We start from the raw sequence: 19,757 nt of genomic DNA on the forward strand, positions 1-19,757 counted from the left end.
CATCTGCTCTTTTGCTGATCCAGACCCTAAGAAGACAGTTTCTCACGGTCATCTCCAGGTATGTGTGCCAAGGGCCTGCATGAATGGCGGGCTGCACCTTAGCGGTTGTGGCCAGTCTGGCTTGTTGGTCCTCCATGGCATTTCTCCTTTCCTGCAGTGCCATTGAAAATGTGGCGTACTGTGATTGGGACGCCGCAAGCAGGCATCCAATATTACGGGTGGTTGGAAAGAAAGAAAGAAAGAACTTGTCTTTACACAGTGCCTTTCACTGCTTCAGGCTTCACAGACAATGAATTACCTTTCAAGTGCAGTCACTCTTGGCAAACGGAGCAGCCAATTTGTCCCACAAATAGCAATTTAGATAAATGATCGGTTCATCTGTTTTGATGGTGGTGGTTGACTGATGAATGTTGGTGAGGAGACCGGGAGAACTCCCTGCTCTTCAACAAATGCCATGGGATTTTTTTTATTTTCACTGCAACAAGCAGACTGGGTCTTATTTTAAGATGACGGAACTTGCAGCACTGCAGTACTCCCTCAGTACTGCACTCAAGTGTTAGCCAAGATTATGTGCTCAAGTCAGGTTAGTCAGCCACTCATTTGTGTTAGAGTGCCATCAGGTCCACTGTCCTGGCTTCCTTTCAGGAGCCTCCGCAGGCACTAATGATCTGCCAGTCAAGGTATGTTCACCTCGGTCTGCAGATGTTGGTGTGTGGGAACTAGTGGGTGGGCATAAATCACCTCTCACATAGCACGACCTGCCTGGAACCCTTTTACAAACTTCTCAAACAGAAGGATTCCTATTGGACAGTGTACATTAGCCATTAGTCACATGTGGCTAATTGGGAATCCAGATGTGACTAATTACATTTGTGATTGATAAAAAATGAGTAATAAACACTATGGCTGGGCATGTGACCTGAATGCTAATTTACAAGTGTATGTGATCATTTTTGTGCGTTTATTGTTGGTAAAATGTTAAGATGAACAGCAGAGAGTTGGAGTGTGTTTTGATCATTGTGAGTGCTTTACTTGTGTGGTTAAGGAATGGTGGTAGATGTTTGTTGAGTAAATGTACATGTGAAGTACATTTATCCTGTCTTGCATGTAAAGCATTTTCTACTGAAATTAGTGCATGTGGCTAAAACAGTGTCCCCATCGCCACACCTGTGGCTAGTCAGTGATTTCTATTGAACAACATTGCCATTAGAAAAACCCATTGATGTCAATGATGGTTCTGGTGGGGGGGGAGGGGGAGCAAATGGTCATCTGTCTAGTTATCCAGCAACTCACCAAGCAACATAGGGGTGTGACTTCAAGTGGACGTCTTGCATGGTAAACATCAGGAAGTGGCGGGCTGGACCACCTCGCCTCCAAATTAATAGTTAAATGAAGTTTCCAACCCATTTCAGGCAGTCACTTCTTCGTGGGCTGAGTCTGGGTTCTGAAATGGAAGTCTATTTTCTCCACTTGCTTCCTTGTGCTATAATGTGCAGTCATAACTTATCAATGGATTAATTTTCGCAGTCAACAAGGCACACAACTGAAAGCATGATTCCCACCAAAATGGCCTGCTCCTATCTTACCCTTTGTTCAGTTTCAAACTGGGCAATCCTGTGCCTTAAAAGCAGTGTGAACTCTGCCTGTTCAGGTGGACAAAGATGATGATTCAAAGGAGATCAGGGAGTTTATCCTGTGTCGTCCTGGCCAACATTCATCCAACACCAAATGAATTCCATGTGATCAATGGCGCATTCTGTGGGCAGTTTATGACAATGAGCTGACAGTCTTTTTGCTCTGGCCTAAAGGTGAATGGGGACGAGTGTCAAGAAGCTGCTGAATCCGCTACACATTGTGTTTTGAAACGTTCCATAAGTCACATTCCGTCGGGAAACAAGCAAACGATAGGACCTCAGATTTTGAAGAGTGGGTTCTGTGTGAAACAGGGCATTGTGGTGAGTATTTTTGCTAATGTGAATTTTGCAGTTTGCTTCTGAATATGAGCTGCAATCCCACTGCAGTGTGGAGGCTATTTGGATTACGCTGTATTTAAAATGTATTGGTAGCTCATGCATTGGACTCCCGACCAGGAAAAAGATGAATCTGAGATTGGTCCCAAACTCATTGATACCAATACTTTGATGGCAGGCGCCCAAAGTGCCCTGGTGTTTTAGGCATTGGAGCCATGTATTATTGGGTCTAAAGGCCTGAGATCCATGAGGTGCCTGACCAGCTCAGCCCTGAACAATGTGGGCCCAAAGTGTTGCTGGCACTTAGAGCCTGTGTACAAGGGCCCGAACCTTATTGAAATGAGGTCCAAGCCCCATAATTCAGCTAGAGTGCCTAAGCAATGCTCAGCAGCCTAAAGATGGTATGGGCAAGCTTTCTCAGGTTCTCAGTGTAATGCCATGTCGTTCCATTTTCTCAGTTTTCCTTTGTTTTCGAATATGCATTTGCGCAACGCCAACAGTCCACTAATGAATTTATAATTAATGTTGCAGAGAAAAAGCTGGAAGAGGAGATACTTCACACTCGATGAAAATTCTTTCAGTTACTTCAAATGTGAATCAGTAAGTTTAAATAGGGCGATGTTTAATCAAGTACGGTTTGGCATTTTTGAACCATCTTCTACATGAGTGCAAGTTTAGTTTTTGCTTCATTTTTACTAGAATTGCAAGTTTTTTTTTAACAGTTACTGATTTCTCGAGTTGCACTCAGTTGTTCTGCCATCAAAAAGAACGGAACACAGATATAACGTAAAATATAAATAATACAGGGCCTGTACATCAAGCTCTCATACCCTGACATCGTACTGACATGGTACATCATAAAAGACGTAATGATTATGTTGTGCTATCAGTGAGGTCCCCGTATGGCCTCAACCATCTGTGTCTGTAAGAAATTAGCAAACATCATTTTTTTTCTTCCTCTGCTTTCCATCCCCATGAAATGGGAAAGTTAAAACACGGCAAACACAATAAACAAATTGCGAGTTTTGGCATTGCTATAATCTAGTGCTTTGGAAAATGCTGGACCGTGCACACTTGGAGATTTATGGGAAGGTTAGGATTGTGCTCAGCTGCACTGCCCCCTCAGTCAAATAACCCACTGACATTTGGTGAATGGCTGCTTGGGCGAGAGAAGGGAGGACAGCCAGTACCCAAGCAACACTCCAGCAGGGAGCCATTGCGTTTAGGAAGGCCGAGAAGGGGACAGAGGGGAAAAAAATCTGGAGGAGGTAAAACACCATGAATCAGATTGATATGATCAATTGCAGCAGCATGGAATATTTCCTGAGGGTTACTGTGAGGGAGTCAGATACAAAACAAACGGTTGATGCTTGAATCATCTCCTGGTTCATGATTGCATCTCAATTAATTCAACTTCCTGAAAGGCTGCGTCAGTATCCCTTTAAAGTCATTACCCCCACCCACCCATTATATATCTTCAGTATTAACTGGTTAAACCGAAAATGTGTAAAAACAAAAATCAACAGAAATGGATGCAACAAAACAAAATGAATGTTGCTATTAGTTTTAATGCTTTACGACTTTGTTTTTTAATTGCCTCTATAAACTGCCTGTAAAAGAAATAAGTCAAGGGCGCTTTAAGTAACACGTGCGGTTAGTCATGTCGAAGGACTGGTCTTAATGACAACAGAATGCCATGAGAAAGACAGAGGAAGGATTTGCCGTACCCACCTTTTGATGAAACTAGTTTCTGAAAGCATTCTCTTACCCTTTGTACTGCGCCTCAAATGTCCTTCTAAATATAAATAGTTTTGCAGCATGCCTCCAAAAATAGAGCGTGTACAATGGCTGCTCACAGACTCCCATTAATTAAGGATTGGCATTTGTTTTCTATGTATATACTTGATAAGATATTAGTCATTTAGATTTTCCAGTGTCTTTTTCTCCTTTTGCCCACCCTGACGGTGCTGAATGATACTGGGTGTGGTTCCATAGGCAAAAGCAGCCCTCCAGTACCTCACCCAAATGCCTGTTCTTCATGTGTAAGCTTAGAGAGTGGGCGCCCCAACCATGAGACATTAAAGCTGAGCCCAATTGCTCCCATCCAACGTCCATGCACAGCGACTTTCCGGCAGGGATTGCTGGATAGCACTCAGAAGCAGGAATGCTGGCTGTATTTAACTGTAGTGCCCTGGATGAGCTCTGCTAACTCCGTGGAGACCAAGATTTGAGTCTGGGGACTTGCTGATCTCTATCTTGCCAAGCATTTACTACAAACCACTGGGAGTTCGGCATTTATTTCAAAAAGCATATCTCATCATGACATTCAAAACTGATTGCGTTATTTAAATGATACTGTTTCAGGAAAAAGAACCTCTTCGAGCAATACCACTTAAGGATATACACAAAGCCCAAAACTGCAGCTGCAGGTATATGAAATTACTTGTTTGAGAAGTTCCATATATGAATTTTATCCAATCTGTGATGTTATTATTCCAGAACTCAACACTTTCTGGCTTTGCTTTTACTCTTGTGACTGAAATAAAATGCACAGTCTCATGTTTTGTCTTAACTTATTTTGTCTTTTTTCCCCCAGTCAAGCACTGATGAGGGATAATTTGTTTGAAATAGTCACGACATCTAGAACTTTCTACATTCAGGTAACTCTTTCAAAAATATTCAAATATTACACTCCATCTGCATAGCTGGGCACATTAAAGAATAAAGAGTGCAGTTTAACCCTGACTGAGAACAACATAGAACAGAAGCAACCAATGCAGTAAGACAAAAAAGCAACACATAAGTGGGCTCAAAAGTCTTGAACAATCAAACTCAATGCGATCTATGCTTTTTTCAACAAAGTTCAGAGTCAGCTTCTATGATCATTTATGACGCCTATCCCTCAGATGGGGCCTAATCTTCCGAATCCATGCTCTGGGTGAAAGCATCTTTGACCCACAGCACCTGCTGCCAACACACTGCTGCACTCTGTGATCAGAGAATGGCGCAGCACAGAAGGAGGCCATTCGGCCCATCGTGCCTGTGCCGCACTCTGTCCTCAGAGCGTGAATCTTTCTTATTGAAATCTGTGAAGTTGTTCTCGTTGCAAGATTGATAGTTATCAAAAGTATCATAAAACATTTTACAAAAATTTATCTGGTCAGTCACCTAACATCAGACCCACCACCTCCCAACTGCATCCAATCCCCTTTGACAATGTCTCCTTTGGTCACATGAACAGTGCTCCTGTTTGCTTAAAATATTATTTTCATAAACACCAGCTCAAGAAAAACTCTGTCAATTTATGAGTTTAAAAGATGTTTATGTGCACTCCACCTTGCCACAGGTTCGGTAACTTACATGGCCAGACTTGGCCAGGCCCAATTCATTTCTGGTTGCTCGCTTCCATTGAGAAGTGTGAGGTAGACAGAATCTTTGAGTCTGCTTCTAAACAAACTGACACCAACACAGTGAAATGCTTTGAGGGTATTCGATGTTACAGTGTGTAATTTGCTGCTTGCAGCTGTTCTGAGATCTCGACACCAGCATCTTGGAGCAGACAAGAAACCGTGGTTACATCTCAGACATCTGCAGTGTCCCAAGAATGAAAAAGGGCTCGGCCTTCCCAAACTGACACTTCTGTTAGGCAGCGTAATCCTGTGGAATTACGGTTTGGAACTTAGCTTGTCCCAAATAGCTAAGCAAGGGCTTCCCATCCAATTCCCTGACCCCAGAAAAGGCCAACAAGGGCACAGAAATTCCATATGATAAGGGGCAGCACTAACCACCTTGCAAGCTTATGCATTTCCTCGGAAATCCCTCAGAATCTTCTGGTCCTTTCCCCAAACTGGCGCAATGGGGAATTTCCAGCTGTGTTTACCACAAGTGGATTTCAAGCACAAGGCAACACCAGACTGGCTCAACTCTTCAACAGAGACCAGTGATGCCCTTTCAACAACTGGGCAGACAAATTCCACCGAGGCCCTCAACTACCACCTGCAGCAGAGTGCAGGTGGTCCAAGATAATACATTGAGCGTACTGCAACCCCATGTTTGGCCCACAAATTCCACCTCCCCGAGGTGTTAAAGGCAGAAAGGTTGCAGCCAGTGTGCACAGTGTACTGCCGTACATGATCAACATCTATCCCTTAAGTTAGCCATTCCGGAAAGCAATACAGAAGGTCGCAGAGCAATGGCAGGTCCTGCAATCCCTGCAGATCTGAGCTTTGCAGGCCGAGCTGATGTTAGGTGACTAACCAGATATATTGTTGTAAAATGTTTTATGGTACCTTTGATAACTTTCACTCTTGCAATAAGGACAACTTCACAGATTTGAACAAAGCAGGGTTCCACAAAGAGCAAATGAAATAAATCATCAGTTTATCTGTCTTTGGTGTTGGTTGAGGGATAAATGTTGGCCAGGAGACCAAGGGAATTCCCCTGCTCTTCTTTGAATAGTGCCATGGGATCTTTTACATCCACCTGTAGAGGCAAATTGGTATCAATTTACGATCTCATCCAAATTCGAGCATCTCCAACAGAACAGCACTCCCTCGCTGCTACACTGTTACTTTACTTCATGTTTCATTTAGAAGCATGAAACGGCTAGAAGTATTTTCAGCAAATATTTTACAGTCAGAGGTAAAATCCCCACTTGTTTCACTATTAAAAGATGCTGCTTTATAACCAGTACACGGAACAGCGGAAGACCTGATTTACAAAGTGCAACAGCACCACATGATGGCGGAAAAGCAATACTGCGTGTAAATTCCCAGGCATTTTTCCTCGTGTTGCATATCTTTTTTCTGCCAGCATGTCGCACTGTTGTGCAACAGAATGAGGAAGGTGAACTTTACAAAGTAATTCAGAATGTTCTCTGGGGTTGTTCACATGCAGATTTGTGTGGCAGATTTTTTTTTCAAACTCCTAAACTGACTAGTCGTTCTTCCATGGCATTAGACATGGTAAGTCACGGTAAGAAAATATGGCCTCTCACTTACCTGTATTGTCATTTCTGTCTCAGCCCCTCCTGTCTCTCTCTTTCCCTAACTCTTTTTGCTTCTCTTTATCTTTTTCTTCTTTCTTTTCGGGTGGAGAAAGCAGCCACCAACAGCGACAGGCTGCCGCCGGAGTGGAGGGGGTTTCAGGGAAAGCGTGGCCCTCAGTGGCTCCAGTCCCATCCCCTTCCCCAATCATTTATCTAAAATATAAAATGGCCAAAGCAAACGGTGCAAAAGGAAGGGCAATCTGGGAGGCAAGAGGTAGCAGAACTTGCCTTGAAAAGCTGAAGTCTTACTGTTTCAGTTCTGGGCCTTAATCGATGTTCCAGCAATTTATTTAGGTTCAAAATATGTTGATGTCCCCTCCAAAGTCAGCAGTACTCCTGCCAGTAGAGTTCGCACCCATTATCCAAATAGATTCAGTCCATATCTCCATCTCCAGGCCCAGTCTCCAACTGCATCGTAAATGCAAAGTAGCTTGTGGTTGGATGTAAAGACAGCCCAGTTCTTGGCTGCCAGTAAGCTGATGTGCTCGTGCCCAGCTCTGTGTGAGTCAGCTGCTGGGAAAGACACCAGCCCAAGCAAAACAGTCACTGTTTGCACAGTATTTTAAAGTGGATCCAGCTGTTGTAGGAAGCACACCACCATGCAAACAGCGCAGGCCCTACAGCATGGGAGTGGCGGCTGGTTTGCTGAATCTGTTCAAGGAGCAGTTCTGCAATATAATTGCACCATTATATTTGTACTTCACACTTAACCTCATGAGGATTTTGAAGTAACCAGACCGTTAAAAGTCTTGGACAGCGCTGTTGCATAGCAGTGCAGAATTTTTTCAGGTTACAAAAAGGGCAATTCTAGTAAGCGGAATAGTGTGGGTGGGTGTACCCCAAATGAAAGTTCCTGAGGGAGACCAAACTCAGCAACCGCCACTGTATTGGAAGCACGATTTCCAAAGATCAGCAGCGCCATTTCCTGGCAGGCTCAGATTACCACATACCCAGAAACTTCCAGCAGCGTGACTACAATTAACTCATTGTACATCTTTCAATATTAAAGATTTTTTTCACCGACAAGTACAAAATATTATTTGACCGAGGGTCACAATTGAGGGATCTAAAGTTTTTAATTCCCAGTGGTAAAATTGCTGTGTCAGTTGTTTTGCGATTAAACTGAAATACAGATATGTCAAATATAATTACAACAAAATCAATATTTACAAATCCCATGAGCAGTCATTGCGGTTTCCGTGCCTCATATCCAATACTGCAATTATTGTGATATCTATTTAACTATTTTTAATTATTAAATTAGTTTTGTAGTGAAATCACATAATTATATGTAAAGGAGAATTTCACTGCAAACATACCTTCTAAAAAGAAAGAACTTGCATTTAAATAGCGCCTTTCACAACTTCAGGATGTCTCAAAGCACTTTACAGCCAATGAAGTACTTTTGAAGTGTGGTCACTGTTGTAACAAAGGAAACACGGCAGCCAATTTGCGCACAAGGTCCGACAAACAGCAATGTGATAATGACAAGATAATCTGTTTCAGTGATATTGGTTGAGGGATAAATATTGGCCAGGCCGACTGGAAATTTGACTCGTCCATATAATGAGATTGATAAATGTTGCAAACAAAATTTAACTGTGCAAAGGAAAAAAGTACGTTGTGCCACTGAGCAAAAAGTCACTGATGCAGAAATCTTATTTTGGCATTTTAAATACATTGAAACAGTGAGGCTGGGGAGAAGAAACAAAGTCACTATGTTTGTCAGTCTACTGGTCTTAATTTCAAGTTACTTTTAATTCGGAATTAGCTGTTAATTTCAAATTGAAATCATGCACAAAAAAACAACTCCCATGCTGTTAATTAAAATTTCCTATTTCAAACTACTGGGTTGTTCAAATTTTTTTAACCAGCAAAATTAACTTCAAATTAACTGTTCTTCATTTATATCAAAACTCACAATGCGACAGAATTGAATGTGAAAAATAAAAAAAGGGTTGTTGAAGGGGGCAGTTTTCCACTGATTTTAATTCACTTTCTGTGGGTGAGCCTCATTCTTTAAGTGTGCTATGGAAGATGAAGTAATTTGATCTTTGCGTTTTGTTTTATTTAAACAGGCAGATAGTCCTGCAGAGATGCATAGCTGGATGAAAGCAATCAACGGGGCAATTAAGACACTCAAGAGCTCAAGCAATGCCACAGTATGTTCCCTCCAACACATAAAATACTTTTATTTGTTAGAGGCAGAGTCCGGTGCATATTAAAAACACAGTTTTTAAAAAAGTTTGACCCAAAATCAAACTAAGGACAAGTTGAAAAGTCACTAATAGTTATGTTGTTGTTAGTGGTCACTGCTGCAAAACTACCAGTCGATAAAAAGCACTGAAAACAGCCCCTTTTCGGAAAATTATCCATGTGGCTTTTTCCAGATGTGGTGATGGAATTGTGGATATTGACTTTTGGTTGTAAGAAAAGCAGTCAAAAATGGTATTAACCGGCAGTATCGACATTTTTTCTCATCAATTTTCTCCGTCAACTGTCTGCCTTCTCCTCCTTCCCTGGAGGCAGTGACTCCTTGCTGGGGAACAGTGCACCAGCATTGGTGACCATCGTGTACTTTGCCTAACTGGCCATTATTCTTCTGCTATTTGTTTAATTACATTCTGGTTGAATGTCTTTTGGATGGGTTCGTTGACAGACTCTTCTATTTCTCAAAGATAGAATTTGAACCGGTGTCTATTCTCAGATTCCTATTCTTCACTCTACAAAGTGTCCATTCATGGGGGTGAAATCAGAGGGCAAATCACCTCGAGCTACTCACTCCTCCAAGGGGGTAACTCCAGTGGTGCACTGGCAGTGGCCCAGGAACTAGCTAACTATCTGCCCCTTTGTTTTCAGGAATGTTAAAAGGAGTGATTGGAATAAATGAGAAAAAAGGAGTAACTTAAAGGTGCTCGTGCCCAAATTGGAAGAATACACTTTGCCTGGATACAATGAGAATAAAAAAGCCTTTTACCATTTTTCCCCCCCCTCATTTACACCGTCTGCTGAAAGAACATAAAAGTTTGGGCCGGATGTCAGTTCATTTTAATAAGTGCCGGATGGAGTCTTCTATCATGCAGCAAGTTCAAAAAGAACCAACTGCAGTTGACTAGTCACTTAACCATTTTCACTGAAGTGCCAGGAGAATGAGTCAGAATGCAGATGGTTGATTGCTCATTATTTCAAGCTGTGGCTTTACTGCTCAGTGACAAATACCAAGTGTAATAGAATTAACTCTCTCCTACCTTGAAGGTAACGAACCAAGGTCACACAGCAATTATTTTCAAACAGCTGAAATGACCCCCACAACTGGTGCCATTTTGGCAGTGTGATGCCAGGGCTGCTGGGGATGAGCAGCTTTAAGGGACTGTGCCTGCCGCCGTTCCAGCTCCTCAGAAGCAAGTTCTCACAGTGCAACTTCACCACTTTCAAAACGTCTGTATATCTTTTATTAGAAAGCCACTTTTATACTGTGAAAGTGTTGACAATTCTCTGCGTTGTCATTATGCACATGGCTATACAAAATGATTATATGGTTTTGGGTGGGGTGGAGAGTGTATATATTGTGATACACAAGGTATCACAATTGTGTGGGTCAGGTTGGATGGACAAGAGGGTCTTTTCCTGTCCGTCATTGTTCGTATGATTACAGATTGCATGGGATTTGGAAATGAAAGCTCAGGTATATTTTATTTCTCCTTCCTCATTTCTGTGTCTTTTTCTGCAATATTGTTCACAGGCAGTTCCAGCTCAAACCACCTTCATCAGCAGAACTTCTTCAATCGATTCCTTAAACCCATCAAATCCTTCCCTCTCGGAGTCGGTATGGCCTCTGTCTAGCTCCAAGCCATATGGAGAAGAAAAGCGGCCTCTCTCCAAGTCTACCTCCGTGGTGCCGTCATGGCAGCCATGGACTCCCGTGCCATCTGCTGTCGAGCCGTCTTTATCACCAGTGGAGGAGATGGGTGGGCATCAGAATGCCCTGAATGCACCCTCTGAAGTTCCCAAATCACAGCTGGCACTGAAGGAAGATGTGAATACTCAGGGCAAGCGCCGCAGGCACAGATCACAGCCAGTACCCAAAAATGAGCAACAGTTCCAGTACAACATAGATGATGACGGCATCCGAACAACAGATGTTTAGTGACAGTAAACATGTCTTTCCCATTGTATGTTTTGTCTAGGGTTAGCAACTCAAATCGTTTTTGTTTTGGGTGGAATTACACTCTAGTTAACAGCTTAGCTTGCCATCGTCCATGCCCTACCATCGAAACTTGGTAAAGTCAGGAAGATATGTTGGAGAATGAATGCTGAAGAATAGCAGCAAAGTCTTGTTTGTGGTTGCTCATTAGGTTTCCATTCCTACTACACCTCATCGGGTAACCACACACTCATATTCTGTCTGTTTGGCACCTGAAACTCAAAACAAAATTCCCAGCATTAGCTAATGCAGCCAATGGGTGCCCGTGATACACTTGTGATAAGGAATGTATTAAAATTGGAACAATTTTAAAATTCCTGAGTGTAACAAAGTCCTTTGTGCATATTTGTCATTGAAACACTGTTGAAAAATCAAAACCATCAACACAGAAATAGAAACCAAAAAGAAAGCTGACATGTGCTGTGACCTTGCAGCCATTGAGGGAAACAGATTTCAGACTGTGTATTACCTAATTATGACACTGTGCTTCCTAAACCGTTGCAGCTGCTTTTCTGAAAACGGATCAGTTTCTTCAGGAATGAATGAATCCAGGAAGGAGCTGTTATATCTTAATCAGGTTTGCATCATACATCGTGCTTATTGTTTCTGTATTAATCTTAGGGATGGGACAGACATTTGTTTCTTTTCAGTATTCCTTGGATTATTTTGTGTTTGTTGTTCTATAATCATTTTTAACTTGCTCATTAATGAGAGCCGTTCTGTACATCTCAATATCTCATCAATGTTCAGCCACAGTCTGCAAGATCAACTGAAGACAATTCTACAATGTCCCAACACACCATCTAACTCAGTTTAGTAAAGACAGAACATTAGAACAGAAGAGATAGGAGCAGGAGTAGGCCATTTGGCCCTTCAAGCCTGCTCCGCCATTCAATGAGATCATGGCTGATCTGATTCTGGCCTCAACTCCACTTTCCCGCCTGGTTCCTCGTATCCTTTGACTCCCTTGCTGATCAAAAATTTGTCTAACTCAGCCTTGAATATATTCAGCCTCCACCGCTCTTTGGAGCAAAGAAAAAAACTTGGGAGGTAGAAAGCCCAGTCACTGAAATGTTACAGCGATGGACTATCAACTGGGAGACCCAAACTTGGTTCCATTCTCAGCTGGCCTGCACCCTTGGGGCAAGTTTGTTACCACTGGCAAGGTCATGTGGGGAAAGAGAGAGAGAGAGAAAGAGAGTGAAAAAAACAGAGCAAGGAGTTATCTCTTGGTCATTTAGATGGACATTGCTGCCCTGAGAAGTGCATGGATGTGAAGAGCTAAGGTGGCGAGAATTACAAAGCAAAGTTTAAAAATAACTGAGGTGGAAAAAAATGAGTCAGGGTCCAGATTGCTAGCCCATGGGCCTTGCTGGGAAGTGTGCATGTTTGATGTCAAGTGAGGATAGGATCTTGTGATGCCCCAGTGGGTGAATATCCAGCCAACATTCACTGCCAATGTTTGGACATAAACATTCCCCAGCACGATGCGGAGCTGCATCTCAGCAAGGAGCCTTTAGGAAACGAGACCGAAAATCAGATTTTCAAAAGGAGACAAAAAGTAACATTGGAAAATACCAATTATGTGTTGATTGATATTCTTCTGTACTGGGGAATGCAGAAGATTGGCTTAAAACTAACGCTTTCATCTGTCAGTCTCATCTTAGATTCTGACAGGTCACTCACTTCAACAGTTTTACCCCACACTCAAATTGGACATCTGTTCACTGCAATAGGATGATAGATCAGTTCAAATTCCCAATCAAGCCATTTACAGACATTTTGTTTTCCTTTGTTGGGAATTATTCAAAACCTAAGAGAAGATAAAGTTGTCAATGTCCTTGTCCTCCTATCTATCCACATCTGCGGCTGAAAATATAATTTCCCAATCATTATTTTAACCTTCGATACTTACCAGTTACATTATTGGGCGCTCATTCGGTCACATGGAAGCTTGTCACCAAAACACGAATGCCTGGGTTTAGCGGAAATTATATCAGTTAATTAAGAGAGAGAAAAGGGAAAAAAATACAGTGAACAGAGTGGAGAGAAGAAAGATGTGGGTTTTTTGCTGAGATGAGTTGAAAGGGGGATTTGGTAATGGGTCAGGGAGCAAACATGTCGAGCAGTGCAGATGAGGAAAGAGGGCAGGTCTGTGCTGTTTGCTGATCTCAGCCAGGGCACCAGCACACTGGGCTTCGGTGTCCATTCCCAGGCAAAAGAGAGAGGGCGAGGGAAATTCAGCTACGTTCCTGCTCCTGACTGCTCCCCAGTGACCCCTGCTGAAAAGCGCCCACCTGTGGGCATGAGGTGAGCTCAACTGCAATGCGTCCCACGGCAAATAGACTGGGCACTCACTGAATGTTCACGTATGAAAAGTACCCACTTGAGCACGATAGCAGAGGGCAGCAGGCTTTGTTGGGAGTGTACCCCAACATCAATCTACACCATCAGAAGAGGAAGGGAGAACGGGAGAATATGAGTGAGAAATCGAAATGACTTTTGTCTTGCTTCTTGCAACTCTCCATGAATTCACTCTTTTAAAAGTTTCTGTGGGGTGGTGTTAGTTTCTGCCCCTCCCTTGAATGCAACCTGCAAACTATATTTACTGCACGTTTACTGTGGCTCTCTGTTGCTGTGGGCAGAGTTGGAGATTAACCGTAGGACACTGCATAAAATATGTGAACATCTGCATTTTGAATCTGTGATATCTGGGGCCTGCTGCAAGTAAGCTTTTCTGCTCCAAGCGGATTTTGAACAAACTTTTCCTCGGAAGGAGCAGGAGGGGGTTTGCTCAGAACCAAGCAGTCACAAACCACAGTTTCTCAACATCTTTAAGATTCCAGTCAAAATCAAATGCCTCAAATGGCTTAAAATTAGGTTTAGATAAAGCCACATCTTTCAACCTTACAGAGATGCACATCCCATTTCAGACTGGAGGAAGGATATGTCAACTGATTTACCCAGTGATTGGCCAGTTGGAACATTTACAGCTCTGTTCATTTTGGATATTTCGCAGTCCAAGTCTGCTGATTAAACTTTTTAGTTCTACAGTAAACTTTCATACTAGTGATTACTGGTGTTAAATGCACTGCTGATAAATAGGCAGTAAATGAGGAGACAGCATCAGAAAGCTCCATTTCTATTGAAATGGCCGAGTGCCTGCCAGCTTTTTGTTATGGATACAGGCACAGTGCTGGGTCACACAGTTTCTGCATTTATGGTGGTTGTGACCATCTTTCTAAAAGTTATTTGTAGAACAATACGATCTCTTTTTTCTCTTTAAGCTCGAGATGGGAAGGGGGTGGTAATTTTGACTTTGTGCGATAGTATAAAACAGGTGGTAGCAAATTGGCAGCCCGTTTTACATCTCTCCATTGAAGACAGTGGAAGTGAAAATGAGGAGAGATGTAAAAAGGGGGCTGCTGAATCACTAGCACCCATTTTACACCATCAGACAATGTCAAAATTATCCCCACCTTCCTTTAGAAAGGGACAGGGAAGCAGGACCGATGAACACTGATTTGTCCACGATTAATCATGCAAATGTTGTCGAAGATATTGATCAATTTGAGTTTTTTTTTTTAACTTATCACACACCCACACACACGAAGATGCACCCACATGCCCAGATAAGATCTGAACAAGTTTTGTGTGTGCATAGCTGATGGATTTGAATGTTAGGACTCGAAATTGCAACCTGAGGAATGTGAAGCAGATTACAAATGTCCCTACCTTTCTATCATTACCAAAATCTCAGGTACAGAAGGAGCAACAAAGTCTGAACATGCAAATGTTGGAATTTATGCAGCGTGAGAGTGTTCAGACTGCTTGCTGATGCTTGCTTACTTCATGTCTAGACCGTTGTACTTCTCTTTCATTTCTCACTTGACCAGTCACTGCTTGGTGCCAAAGATTCTGAGCCAGATTATGCACTTGTCGCTGAAACTAAGTGAGTCTGATGATGTGTGGTTATTAATTCTCTCGCACTTTGGCTGCATTTTGTTTCCATTATTTGCGAGAATGACCTAAAAACTGCAGGGAAGTAGCTGGTTTGGATTTGCTGGCTCTATGAACAAGCTCAAGGGCCTAAATGGCGTACTCCTGTTCCTATGAAAGGGACCAGATCAAGATAGCAACCGAGTACTTTTATAAAGTTTTACGACAAATCAGAGAAAATACAGTTTTTTAAAAAAATGGACACATCAAATTCCCACTCTTAATGAACGCCAATTCTTGGCAGGTTAACTTTCACGGTGCTGTGTCATGAGTGAGTCATGTAAGTCCTGTGTCTGTTATCCCATGACAAGTTAAAGGCCACACAGAGCTTGCCTGGTTTTACTTCATAACTTAGTGTCACTGAGGAGCCTTCCAGCTTTTTGACTTTACAAGGTATTTTATTCATATGAGAGATTTCATTGGGAAATCCCATCAATTTGTCCTTTGCTGCTACTTGGTAAGAATGTGTGTGGTTTAAGAGTTTCAGCAACATTCATAGGAATGCCTAGACAGTTGAGATTTGACAGGCACCTTGTTTAAGCGCTTGAATACTTGGTCAGATGCCTAGGGTGTTTGTGTCATAACTGAACAGCTCAGGCTGCATCCATTAACGACTTGTCTTTCTGACATTACTGAAAGCCCAAAAAGGCAAGCAAGCATCTCTGGAAGATAATGATGGCTTTCATCTTGCGCCCCGTATCATTCCACTGGCTATTTGCAAACTGCAAATTAGTTTTATCGAGACAACTAAAAGGTGTAATATATCAATGGGACTTCAATTCATTCAAATTGAACAGTACAGGTGCAGTGCTGCCTGGAGTGGAAGAAAATCTTCCCGTCTCAGGTGGAAGGATGAAGGCATTTTCTTCAAAAGACAGAAAGAAAATCAGACAGCATGATTCCCCAGGCAGTGCTGCCTGGACCACTGTCGTGCATTTGCCTCCTTGCTCAAGAGCAGCAATGCCTCAACAGTTGGTTGACAACCCTCACGATTTGGGGATTGTGCATAACGCAGGTGGACCTTAAGAGGCGATGAATGAAGCTCTTAAGTGCGGCATTTTTAAGATGATATGCGCCATAATTAAAATCACAAACTTAAATGGCCTGCTCTCAAACGTTTCCAAGGCAACCATTTTGGAATCAGGACTTCAAGCTACTGGTCAACCCCATCATGTATTTGGTGTGACAACGCAACTATTTGCTTTTACTATAAAATATCTTCAATTTAAATTTTGCTAAAAAAAAGACCTTTTGCAGGAAAATAAGGATCCTTTAAATAGGCCAAAAATTTAAGCATTCAGTTAATTTATATGCTTTATTTTTGGGGGGCATTTTCCAGTAAATATTATTGGTTCTCAGAGGAACTTCAGGTTCGATCATATCGCAGAGGTTTATGGGGATGTCCTACACTGTGCATTTGAAGCCGACAAAATGAAAGGGGATGATCAGTGCGCATTGTTTCAGACACATGTCTTTTCAGTTGCACAGCTCTGGTTAATGCTTTGTATATCCTCCACTGCCCATGCCCAGTGCCAACCCTGATTCTGTAGCTAGCTTTACTTGTTTGATACCTCCAAAACTATGTTTTACAGAGCTCAATCCTTAATTCAGTGTTAGCATAATTCTCTGCTTTAAGTAGTTTTGTTCTTCTTTGATATTATTCTATATGTTTCATTTTACAAACGCTTCCAAATTAGGAAAAAAAAATGTGACTATAACCATTTTGTATGCACATCAATTTGATGTGTGTGCTTGGACACCATGCATTATAAAACTTGTTTGTGTTTTTTTTAAACTTATGGACTGTCCCAGATTTTGTAAATACAACAGTTCAAAGGGAAAAAAAACCATATCTGTATCATAGTTAAGAGCTTTTTATTGCCTGGTGGTGACCTATGGTTGCTCTGCATTTAAGACCAGTTTCAGTTTGAATGAATGTGAATGCTGGTAACCTTTTGTTGTATTTTCGTTGCATTAAACAATTTCAAAATCCCATTGTTCTTTTGAAGTATGTTCTGAATTACTTTGCAGTTTTTGGTGATTTAAAAAAAAATTCCTACAATGTTGGGGAAGTAGCGTGCATATTTGTGTGTGAACCGTGATTCAAATGGCCACCACTTGCATTTGCTTTCCAGCTGGGGGAGGGCCTAAGTGTGGTGGAAATAGCCCAGAAGTGTGTCCGAAGAGGATGTGGAGTTGAGCAGGCTGAGTGTTGACTGGTTGCAGCCCTTACAGAACCAAGTGTTTCAGGAAGTGCAGATTGCTGAAGAAGGATTCTCAGCTGTCACTCTGTGAAAAGCAAATTAATGTAAAACACAATGGATGACATGCTGGGAAAAAGGAAAACTTGCATTTTACAGAGCGTCTTTCACGACCTTAGAGATGCCCCAAAGCGCTTTAAAGCCAATTAGGTATTTTTGAAGTGTAGTCATTGTTGAACTGTAGGAAATGCATCAGCCAATTTGAACACAGCAAGGTCCCACAAACAGCAATGTGGTAATGACCAGATAATAGTGATGTTGGTTGAGGGATAATTATTGGTCAGGACACAGGGGAGAACACCCCTTGCTCTTCGAAATAGTCACATCGAGTCTACAGCACAGAAACAGGCCATTCAGTCCAACTGGTCTATGCCGGCATTTATGCTCCACACAAGCCTCCTCCCACCCCTCTTCATCTAACCCTACCAGCTTATTCTTCTATTCCCTCGTGTTTATCCATCTTCCCCTTAAATGCATCTATGCGATTTGCCTAAACTACTCCTTGTGGTAGCAAGTCCCACATTCTTACCACTCTGGGTAAAGAAGTCTGTCCTGAATTCCCTTTTGGAAACAACTGGGTTTGCCGTATTACCTCCTGACACTAGAGGAGTGTTTACATTCACTGCATACATTGCAGCAAAATAATTATTCAATGTTACAAGTGCAGTATCAATAGTATAAGCTAATGTGCATTGTCTATATGGGCATTCAACGCAGCCATGATACACCATAAAAAGGATGATGCATTTACTGCAGCCATTGATGTCAGTGGAAATAAAAATGGTGAGAGATGTAAAACGAGCTGCTGACTCACTATCACCCGTTTTACACTATCGCACAAAGTCAAGATCTACCCCACTGAGTGCTCCTCTCGGTTTGGGGGCATTATTACTGTGCAAGCTATACTTTGCATGGGCGTGCTTTATGTTGAAGCTGGGTAGAAAGAGATGTTCAAATCCCGAGCATAAGCCTCCACCCTGAGGAACACCAAAATATAGCAATACAGAACTTTGTTCTCAAATCTGGCAGTAAAACAATCATTAAGACCTGGTGCCATCATTCCATCGTAGGAAGTGACTGCATACCTGAAAATCTTTGGAAACCAGAATACTTACTGAGCCTTCAGGACGGTGCGAATTTATAACCTTTTCTCCAAAGCTCTGAATGCAGCAATTCATTCCAGGTTTTCAGAATGTTGACTAGATATGTGTAAAAAAATAAAAACTTTTTTTTAAGAACTTGTGGAATTATATGCTTGAAAACTGCTAAACTGCCAGTAGATGTGTCGTATAATACACTGTGAGAGATGCTTGGAAAATGCATAAAGATCTAGCAGTCTCTGGTGGAGATGTTGCTCCTCCCTCAGATTTCTGCTCCCTCCATAGACATGGGGGTGGGAGGGGGGGAGCTAATCCTAGGGAAGGAACAGCATTACGGCTGGGAGGAGGATGAAACCACCGCCCCCCCCCTCCCCCCACCCCGCCCTTCCCCTCTTTCAGATTTTCATTCCAAAATGTCGGCAGGCATAAACCAATGCCCACAGTTTCACATCAACTCGTACCAGGCTCCTGCCGATAACTAACTGCACTAACACAACAAAAGTCAAGAACGACAAGGAAAATGTTAAATTCTGCTGTACCAGAATCCCTGCACTTCAAGAGGACATTTGGCTTTTGAATAACATTTCTCCTGGAAAACGGGAATCTTTTTTTGTTGCTCTTGGTGCTATTCCTTTTGAACTGTTTTCTGCAGTCAGCATGGTGTCCCAGAATGACCAGAAAAGCTTGCAGCGAACTGAAAATTTTCCAACAATTACATTTCACTACCTCTAGATCAGAGAAAGGAAATTACTAAGGGGGAAAAAAAAAAGCAAAATTGGAAGATCAAAAAGACAGACAGAAATGGAAACCTTGAATCTTGGAGGCTTGAGACTTAAAGGGTTTAATGTATTTACCTCAAACTGATTTTTCTAAACTCCTAATTCTAAGACCAGGACTAATGTTACAGTGTATTTTTAAACAATTATTCTATAGGCATCAGGCACTTCCCTAAAAACAATGTAAAGGGATGATAATACACATTACTGAAACACTATTTCTGCTGCAGAACACAAGATAAATGCCAATGAAGGACATTCGGCCCCTTATTCGTACATCCATTCAAAAACATCCTAACCCCTCCCCTTCCCTCTGCAGTATCCAAATGTTTCTTAAATTATTGCATGGTTTATGCCCAGACTCCCTGTCCCCCTTCCCGAACATGAAACCTCCACAAGA

General features: G+C 42.1%; 1 protein-coding gene across 2 annotated transcripts in view; it reads left to right on the forward strand.

The window, feature by feature from the left end:
• Window positions 1-17,215, forward strand: part of LOC137335789 (pleckstrin homology domain-containing family A member 2-like) — an 87,770-nt gene extending 70,555 nt beyond the window's left edge. For both annotated transcript variants that reach the window (XM_068001200.1, XM_068001201.1), the window contains exons 7-12: window positions 1,809-1,955; window positions 2,502-2,570; window positions 4,335-4,399; window positions 4,567-4,630; window positions 9,096-9,179; window positions 10,760-17,215. In XM_068001200.1, the coding sequence (XP_067857301.1) occupies window positions 1,809-1,955; window positions 2,502-2,570; window positions 4,335-4,399; window positions 4,567-4,630; window positions 9,096-9,179; window positions 10,760-11,164 (834 nt within the window). In that variant the 3' untranslated portion in view covers window positions 11,165-17,215. The remainder of the gene's footprint in view (window positions 1-1,808; window positions 1,956-2,501; window positions 2,571-4,334; window positions 4,400-4,566; window positions 4,631-9,095; window positions 9,180-10,759) is intronic.
• The last annotated feature ends 2,542 nt before the right edge of the window (window positions 17,216-19,757 follow it).

The sequence above is a fragment of the Heptranchias perlo genome, chromosome 20 (genome assembly GCF_035084215.1).
Source record: "Heptranchias perlo isolate sHepPer1 chromosome 20, sHepPer1.hap1, whole genome shotgun sequence".
NCBI classification, from domain to species: domain Eukaryota; kingdom Metazoa; phylum Chordata; class Chondrichthyes; order Hexanchiformes; family Hexanchidae; genus Heptranchias; species Heptranchias perlo.